Source organism: Oryzias melastigma, unplaced genomic scaffold (genome assembly GCF_002922805.2).
Source record: "Oryzias melastigma strain HK-1 unplaced genomic scaffold, ASM292280v2 sc00246, whole genome shotgun sequence".
Lineage (NCBI taxonomy): Eukaryota > Metazoa > Chordata > Actinopteri > Beloniformes > Adrianichthyidae > Oryzias > Oryzias melastigma.
In genome coordinates, this window is record NW_023416888.1 from 109,955 (window position 1) to 119,749 (window position 9,795).

At 40.8% G+C, this 9,795-nt stretch overlaps 1 protein-coding gene across 2 annotated transcripts in view; it reads right to left on the bottom strand.

The window, feature by feature from the left end:
• LOC112140657 (sarcolemmal membrane-associated protein) overlaps positions 1-8,668 on the bottom strand; it is a 38,214-nt gene extending 29,546 nt beyond the window's left edge. Inside the window, exons 1-2 of one of the 2 annotated variants that reach the window (XM_024263666.2) lie at positions 8,212-8,668; positions 6,986-7,267 (exon numbers count right to left, since the gene is read on the bottom strand). In XM_024263666.2, coding sequence (XP_024119434.1) covers positions 6,986-7,183 — 198 coding nt within the window. In that variant the 5' untranslated portion in view covers positions 7,184-7,267; positions 8,212-8,668. Of the gene's footprint in view, positions 1-6,985 lie in introns of both variants that reach the window. The other variant, XM_024263665.2, reaches the window with a different exon arrangement.
• Between the last annotated feature and the right edge of the window lie 1,127 nt (positions 8,669-9,795).

The following is a 9,795-nucleotide window of genomic DNA, read 5'->3' on the forward strand; positions in this document are numbered from 1 at the left end:
TGTTGGTATGGATCTGCTGCAGAGTTGTGGAACGATTTAAAACTACGAGTCACAGAAGTAGAAGGAGCTCACCTAAAAGTCCAGAGCTAAGTTTACAAGTGTAGCATTGCATTATCTGCATTAAGCTACAAGTAAATGTAACTTAGAGTCACAAAAATGACAACAAACAGCAAAACAACCACAACATTAAAGAAGTAACACAGATTTATGGGTTCTACCCCAAACTGAACAATATGAAGTATCGTTCTGCGCATGTGCAGTGGATGTAGTGAGGAATGAAAGTACTGTTGTACATTCTAACATCTCCTGCTTTTCTCCCTTTTTAAAAATATTAATATTCCACTTTTTTTTATTTTCTTTGTTTATACAGTATGGACATCCTGAGGTTTTTTATGTATAGGAATATCTTGAGTTCAAAGATGTTGTTAGTGTTTCGCTTTAATAAATGGGCCTCACAGATATTTTGAGTGTGTTTATATCTGCAAATAGCTTTTGAAATACTTTGTACATGTTTTATTAAATATATGTTTTAAAGCTTTAAAAAAGAATTTCAGGCTTTTAATAAGTTTTCTGTAGTTGATTCAGATTACCTCATTTGATTTAAGTCTTGTTTTAATGCCAGAAACAAATGAAGGAGAAAAGCTTCATTAAAAGAATAAACTATTGTCTTTATTTTAGTTAGAATATAGCTTAAAGACTTCAATTTTAAAGATAATGATGGTTAAGATGAGTTTTTTTACATTCAGTCGCCGCATGAACCGATTAGTCGACTAATCGAAAAAAATTGTCGAAGATTAGTTGACTATTGAAATAATCGTTTGTGGCAGCCCTATTAAAAAGTAAGAATCGTGGTTCGATTCATGAATCGTTGAGCTTGATTCGTGAATTGAATCACCACCTAAGCAGTGATCCACGTCCCTACTAATTATCACTTATATAACAAGAATTTTTTTTTTCCTAGTTTATATTTGCTCTATTTTCACTTGTTTATTAAAGCTTCGCAGAAGAGTTCCATTAAAGATTTCAATGATACAAGAAGGTTAATGAAATAAAAAAAGGGACAACACAAATCTTTTTATTCAATTTGTTCAAGATTTAAATGTGTTACAAAAGTATCGGATTGGGACTCATTACCGGCAAGTACATGATCATGATTATTTCTGTTTGGCTTATTAGTAAAGTACTTTTACTGGAGCTGTACACAAACACACAGACAAACTTTCCATCAAACTCAAAAACCCACACAAAAACACAAAGTCCCACTGGCCTCCCTTCATTCATATCTATTACAAACAACAAATCCAAGAACTGATGAGCTCATAAAAATGTCTGTGTGCAAAGGTGATCTACACCTGACCTCAGATGAGTGTGTAATTGCAACCAAGACCAGGGCTGGAAGGACCATCTCCAGACCCCCCAGCATCGAAGAGCAGAAGAGTGCAGGAGCACAGAGAGAGCAAGCTCCAGCACAGGCAGACACTGGTGTTCTCGCCGGGTCCAGCACAAGCCCCACCCACCATCAATCAAGTGTAAATTATTTCCAAAAGAAAATATTTGCATAACACAGGGGCGGAGCTACAGGGTGGCAAGGGGGGTGGGGGGTGGGGGCAGTTGCCACCCCAGCAAAGAGCTCTGCCCCCCCACTTGCCACACCAATTTTTGAGTCAATAATGACAAATACCATTTGATAGACGCGTTCTTGCCCCAAACTGGTTTTGCTCAAAATGCACCAAAATACCATCTGTATTCCTCCACTCCTGGTCATTAACTTTCAGTAGAAAAGTTAGGAACCTTTTTCAAGCCTCGTTTCCACCCAGTGGTCCAGACCAGACTGGATAGGGCCGGACCGGACTTGAATAGTCCTGGAATTTTGAGTGAGCGATTCCATTGAGTGTTGGACCATGAAAGCCCATACGGGGTGTAGACTGATGACGTCGCTGCGCGTCAAAACAGTGAAAGAGAAGCTGCATCAGCTGACTCAGAAGTGGAGGATCGTTATAATCTGGGGCTGCGCTGCAGAACAGTCTATTGTTCTGAATTAAAAAGGAAAAAAAAATCTCTTCATGTTGATCAACACTCCAATGTTCTTCAATAAATGTTTTATAAAGCTGATCAGAAGTGTTTTGATTAGTTTGGATTGGTACTGGACATTCTTCAGCCGTGGGGGTCGAGGAGACACAGAGACGGGAACTAGTGCGTGTGTGGGTGTGTGTGTGTGGGGGGGGGGAGTGCCAACGCGAATAAGTAAAATACTGTATGTAAAGAATTTATTATTCATTGCAAGAAGATCTGGTTTTGTGAAATGAGTGTGCGTGCTTCAACCTGTGAGTTTTAGCTCAGAAAAGAGCTGGGGAAAGAGTATGTGCGCTCGTGCATGAGGGAAGCAGCGTGCGCTGCGAGGAGAGGAAGAAAAAAGGGCAGCGCATTAGCGTGCCGACGGTTGTTGTCAATTGGCAGTGCAAGGAAAAGTAACAATAAAAAGTTCCACTAAGATGATCCGAGACTGATTCGTTGGCTTCACGAAGCAGCTCTTCAGCCGGAGGAAATCTCCTCTGCGTCCCCCTAACACAGTCGGGAACCAAAGCAGGAAAGGTTCAACACCGGGGCGAAGGAAAGTCCAGCTGAAAAGAGGACAGAACTTTGGGTTTGGATCTTGAGTGAGAAAAGCGCTAGTCAGACGCTTCCTGTTAGGGCTGGGCGATATGACGATAAAAAACCGTCGTACGATCTCCAAAGCTGACGATAGGTCATTTTTAAGATATCGTTATATCGCGATATTCTACGAAAAGCTGCAAGAGCGAGAAGGCAAAAGCTTGTTGACAGCTGTGACTTTAAATCCGAGCTGCTGCTGCTCCCCCTCCTCCTCCTCCTCCTCCTCCCCGGTGTGTTTTTCCTGTTTGGAAGTCACGTGACATACGACGGGACAGAGTCGCGTGCGCCGTCATTATGGATGGAGTCCTCCCGAGTAATGAATGACGGAGGTCCGAAAAAGTAACAAAAGGAGACGCAGTGTCTTGCATTCGACTTCAAAAACCTTGACAACAAAATAATCCGATGGAGAGGAATCATCACAGGACAGGAATCGCATTTTAATAGAGAGAAATCAGGCTGAGAACCGTGAACTGTGTGCTAAAGCTTAGGCTAAAGTGGGTGCTAGCAACTCGTGACAGACATGCTAGTTTGATTCTTTAATGTATGTTTTTATTAATGTTTCGTGTTTTTAAACATAGCGGATGTTAATCGCACGTATTTACGTTCAACCTGCACAAAAACTGATGGTAATTCATGTAGGAAACACGTAAAATGTTCTGTCAAGATGCACGGTGCTGCATTGTTTTGTTAGCTCTTTGCATAGCTTTTGCTAGCTACTGTAAGAGCCTAAATCTTATCGTCGGTCGCACTCCCCTTGTAAGAAGTGTAAGTGAGTTTGCACATAATTTTCTTAATCCGTGGCGTCACCGTTGAGGTTCTTTCTTGGTCGTTCGGACCGAATAAAAGCCCAACTAGAATAAACAGCGCTAATGCTAACGCTAGCTTTCTGCTCAGTGACATAAACACCGCAGAGAGCAGATGTTAGTGAAGGAGCTGTGGATGTAAACTTTTCAAAACATTTACTGCTATTATCTCTGTGTTTTGAATCTTAACAGTTTGGCAGATGTATTTGATGTTATCATCCAAGTTTAAAAATGTTTTGTATCAGTTAAAGATGCTAGCTGGAGCCTTTTTCTCAAAGTACAACGAAATCGTCTATTTGAAGGTAAATTCTGAAGCAATTGAGATTTATTTAGCATGTATGTAATCCAAAAATAATAAAAGTTTCAGTTTCATTTTAAAATGTGGTAAATGGGTTTTTTTTTTATTATTATTATTTTTATTATTTAGCATTTTGAGCTGTTTTTAATAGAGAAAGGACTTTACTAAACTTTATCAGTCATTCATGCTATAAACTTCATCAATCTCCCTTATTTCTGGTCTTGGGTGACAATCATTTACAAGCTCTGTTTTATGGATTTTAGCACAGAGGAAAAATTTAAACTCACTGATATTTAGAAGCTGTTCATTTGACAGCAATGCATTACCTGTAGTAGAAGAAGACGCAATTCTTGCAATATTTACAGATTAATCTTAATAGATAACTATTTAATTCGAATAAATGTAAATATTTGTTCAAAAATATGTTTACTTCTTTCAACTAAAATCAATATAATTAAATTTGAATTTATTTTAAAAATATCGTGATAAAATCGAAATCGTGAAATAAAATTTAAAAAATCGTGATTTTATTTTTTTGCCATATCGCCCAGCCCTACTTCCTGTTGTAGTAAAACCTTTCCACCAATCAATGGATTACATTGTGTGACAACAGAAGCTCCGCCCTCTCGGGTCCATTCTATTTTCCAATGGACCTACGACCAACGCGGGTCTAAAAATGGTCCCAGTTGGACCTGCTTGCCGGGTCCATTTTGTAATGGAAACGCTAAAAAGTTCGGTCCGGCCCAATCCAGTCCAGTCTGGACCACTTGGTGGAAATGAGGCACTAGAAACACAGACTTTGATGAAAAAATAAATATAAAATAAAACATGAACATTTAGGCTGCATTGCAGCAGCAGCAGCTCTAGCTGGAGCTCAGAACTGATTTCTTGACAGCACATGCTGACTGTTGAATTCACGTAAACAAGAAATCTAATGAAATGTCAGAATACAGAAAGGGTCTAATTGCACGTTGTTTTCTAAATGTTTGCAGCCAGTGGTGACGGTTTTAGATGCAGTTCTGGTGTCCGGTTAAACCACCCGGTGGATCCTAAGCGCCACGGGGAGCTGCTGTAAGGAGCGGCCGATCCAACCCGCAGAGGAGCGCCACTGCTGCTACTCGCCACTCTTCCGCGGGTTGGATCAAACGCGGACAGCATATTTGTGACAGCTGAAGGGACTTTACTTTCAGTTTTATTTTAAACACTAGAGACCAACTTTAAAAAAGTCCTGTCTTAGACACAATTAAAATATGAGCAGATAATGCAATCACCCACAGCTCCGTCCAGTTGAAAAATGTATCTTTTTCCGCAAATAATCGAATAATTATTGACGTTGCTGTACCAATAAATCCAATCAATTTTTTCCTCAAATTCCTTTGGAAAATAATGAAAACTAACATCAGTGTGGCCTTTCACTGAATTACAATCCTTAACAGCACAGAAGTGGGACGTTATATTATCTTCTCTGGCCCCTATAGCTACATCCGGGTTAGCTAGCTATCATGACGTATGAGTTTTTATCGGGCCCTTGAGTGACAGAGACTTAAAAGGAGAAATACTCAGAAATGCAAATACAAAATGGTTTCTTATTACATTGTTTTTCTTTTAGAAGAAAAATGCCACACATACATGTTAAAAACTCAAAAGACATGATTTTCATTGGAGGGGGACTTTAAATCCTGTCCACCCTTTGTCATGGGAGGAATAACACATTAATATAAGGCTGGGGTCATCTGGACCCCATACGAGAGAACAAGGGTTAAATGTGTTTTTCTTTTCTTCTAATATACAACAGAGACTATACACACACATATACATATATATATATATATATATACACACTCATAATGTTATGTTCAAATCAATCAAGGGGCAAGAGTGTTTACGATGGTCTTAATGTGTGTGAGGGTGCGATTATCCCTGAAGACAGGAAAGGATAACGTGACTCATGTCATTATAAATAGCCAACACTTTGTGGACACACAGACACACACAGAGTACTTTTAAAGTCTCAGCATGCCACAGTGCAGGGTAATCCTGATGCTGTCTCAGCCTGTTCAACCTGTTCTCCAGAGGCTCAACACACCAAAGGGAGTACACTGCACAGATTTGAACTTAGACCTTCTCACTTTAAACAACCGTCAGCTAAGATAGACTAAATCATTTTTATGCAATCAATAATCAATCAAAACGTGCATACAGCTGAGACCCAAGAAGGAACCAAAGTACTGATGAGAGATTACTGTGTCCTTAAAATAAACCTCAAATGAAAGCCTTTGTGACACCAATTCAGTATAATAGATTCACCATGAATTTAATTTGTCTTCATTTTTAATTCTTCTAATGGATGTCATTGGAGCCGTATCAACATAAGAGCTCAGGATAGACGAAGCAAACTTTTGTAATTTTACTGACAGTGAACTTCCCTGATGGCTGCTGAGAACCAGAGAGATGATGTTTCAAACTCCCAACACATAAAGCATTAGATCAACTCCTAAACTCTATTCTTCATTCTGTGTACTTAACCACATTTAAAAGGTCAAATAAGGTCAATAATCATCAGGTTTTAGAGATTGATTGAATATTGGACTTAAGCACTAAAGTTGACCCATAGATGTTCATCTGCACTATTATGGTTCTTCGCTTTAACATATCGGTATCTGAGCTAGACGTGTACCAAATAGTGGAGGATTTAATAAATACCCTAAAGACAGGCAGGTATGTTCTACTTGGTTGCACCTTTCTTGCCTAAGGCATGCTGAGGTAAGGTTTTAACTTTAGATTTGCCAACTCCCATAGACAGAGAGGACAATGTTGGTTATCACAGGAAAGCAAAGTCTGAGTTCTGCTGTAATCCTGCATGTAGTAAATTCCATGTTAAACACAAGCTCCAAAGAGCTCCTCACAATCATAAGTATTTAAGTGTCACATGTAAGAAAAAGCACATTTGTGACGACAGCACACAGCGTTTTACTGCAACGGAGAATCCTGCGTGTCTGTCTCATTCATCACTGAAAGTCCAAAAACGCTCTTAAATGTACCATCAGAATCACCTGAAATATGTGGAAAACTTCAGCTTTCATTGTCAAGTCTGAAGACTATACAGGACATCAAACTATGCCAGTCAGGTGCGGGTTGTATGAAAACCGTTTCATAGAATTTGAACATTTTTATCTGTGAAAACATGTGATCAACCAGCTGTAAAGCATCTGCAGAACCAGGACTTTCTTACCTTGCAAGTCTTGTGGTCAAACCAAATAAGAGCATGATTTCTGGACAGCACCTTGCAGTCGAAGGTGGCGTTGTTCTGGGCAGGGCGGCACCGAGCCACCGACCTGCCGATTTTAACCGGCTCGTCCAGGTACACATGCCGCTCCTGGAATGGGTGCGAGTTGGGTCGGCAGGCGAACACAGCCAGCGCTGAAGGCATTGATTTTGGCTTTAGAGTGTTACTCCAACCAGATGCAAGGGACAGGTTTTCTTGATCCAGGTTGGCGGGTTATTGTGGCAATCCCTAACAAATAATCCAAAATATAAGTGTCCTCTAAGTAGGCAGAATGCTGAGTCCTTTCTACTTGTAGGCACTAGCTGATATGCATTGTCCACTTGGGTCTCACAGCTTCACGAATTTGAAGTAAGACCCCCCCAAAAAGCTTAAATTAAAAAAACAAATCCACGTGTATAAAAAGACGAGACATTCCTTCCGCTGGCTGTCCACTGAAGCTACATAACGACTTCTATTTGACAGCCAGTACTATGTACAGACCGAGGTGCCATGTGTCAAGACCAACATGACTGACAGCAGCTCGGACGGGCTGGCAAGCAGCCACTCACGTCCATCAAATGGATCCGTGGACCGGAAGCGGTGACCAGCAGAACCGGAACTTTCCCTCCTCGAACCAGCAACAGGTCAATATTCGGATTGTAGGTCAACCACGGTGTGCGCGCTTTTGAACTGCGGGGTTTAAACTTGCCGATAAGCGCGCGCACAAATACAAACCCTCACGTGAGCACTTCAGCACACAGACACTGAACGGTCAGATGCCCGTCGTCTCCTCTGCGTTTGTTACAGTTTGTCAGAATTCATGACCCTGATGTCCTGGAACGGAGAACCTTACCGAGCCCACAAACGTCACGGATCCCCCACAAACACAACACCTAGCTGATCGCTATGATGCTTAGCTACAATTACCTCCTGAGTTACGAAACATCACCGGTCAACATTAAGCACCAACGCGGCCTCGACGGCTGCTCCGAAACTCTCAGCCGGGACAGGGGATAGATTTACGGACAGTACTGTGCATTTAGATGCTAACAAGCTAGCGAGTGGACAGGGGGAAGCGCTAACTCACGGCCAGCGGCAGACCTGCGAGCTAGGCTAGGCTAATGAGTACCGACAAAGTTATCATTCGGGTTCTCGTACGTTCTCTCCCTGCCCTCCTCGACGAGTTCGCTTACCGGGTGGACGCGATATGCCATCACTCCCCCATAAAGCGGGTAAAACCCGAAAGCTTTCGGGCGTCTTCCAATTGAGAGCCCCGCAACCGAACGTTAGCATCAAGGTGAGCTAGCCCGCAGCTAGCCGGCTAACTGACAGGCGGAGCGGAAAAAATCGGGAGTTTCTTGACTGCGGCTCCTGGCGCATCACACCGAGGCGATTCTATCCCAGAAAATGTCAGTGAAGGTCAATACGTAGACGGTCGTCGTCCACGGCAGCCCGGCTTCCGTTTGCCGCAGCCGGCGCGCGTTACAGCCGTCGTCGTCCGACAATTTTGTGGAAGGAACCTGGAAGAAGTTGTTCTCCGTGAGTCCGAGCCGCCATACTGAAAGTACAGGCGTGGTGCGTTCACTGTCCAGATCACATCAACACATTGATCAAGCGCGCTCTCTGCATCCAATTGGAGGGCTGGGGAGGGCACACACACGGACGTGTTGCAGTTCACACATTAATAATGCTTAACGTGCTCATTTACTCAACGATGCATTCAAATAAACCAACTCACAGTCTGGCGCCAGAAACGTTTTTTCTTTTAACTTTTGATAATTAGATTTGTTTTTTATGACATCCACGCTGGAGATGCGTTTTCATTAAAAATAAATTAATTAAATAAAACAACATTTACAGTGTGTTAATTAATAAACTAATTAAATACAGCGAAATAATGTATACCTCACACATAAAAACTGCATCATTGCATAATTAAAAACAAGAAATTACAACAAATTAATTTACAACTACTAAAAGGATTTTTGTGCGCTTGTGTGAGATTTTATTCTACATTTGACACTCAACAGCCCACAGACTGAGACACTGTCATACACTGCAAAAACTCTTTAGAAATGAGTCAAAAATGATTACCCTATGGGCACATTTTCTTTAAATAAGCAAAGAAAAAAAATTATAGATCTTCTGATTAAAGATGAGCCAGAAATAATTCATAGGATGGTCCCAAGTCCTCTGAGTGTTCTGAACAATCATCACCTTTCAGTGTTTTTCAGTCTTATGACAGCAACACTGATGTGTAATTTCCATTAAAAGATTTTGTTCAGGTGACTGACTTGCTGTGAGACTGGGGCAGCCGTGTGGAGTGATGTGGAAGGAGATCAAATTCTGCTGAACATCCCTGCTGTGTTGTCCTGAAAAGTGAGAGCAAATCATTGCTAGAGACAATATGAGGGGAACTCTAGAAGACATTACTGCTGCACATTCTGTTTAAAACAGCAAGACGTTATAGGTCTAAAATGTTCTTGAGTAAGGGTTTGAAATTCACCTGTGAAAGCAAAATGCTCTTAGGATTATTGATATTCTCAACAATCACAATTCTATTCAAAAGAAGCAACAAAATTTACTTAAAAATGTTTGATAAAACTCAATGCAAAATCATAAAAGATAAATTAAAAAAGTGAGATTTACATAAAAGTTTTGCCTCAAAATGGACCAAAATGCATTTAAATGCTAGATTTAAATCTAAAGAGTAGTAGTTTGGTCCATATATATATATATATATATATATATATATATATATATATATATATATATAT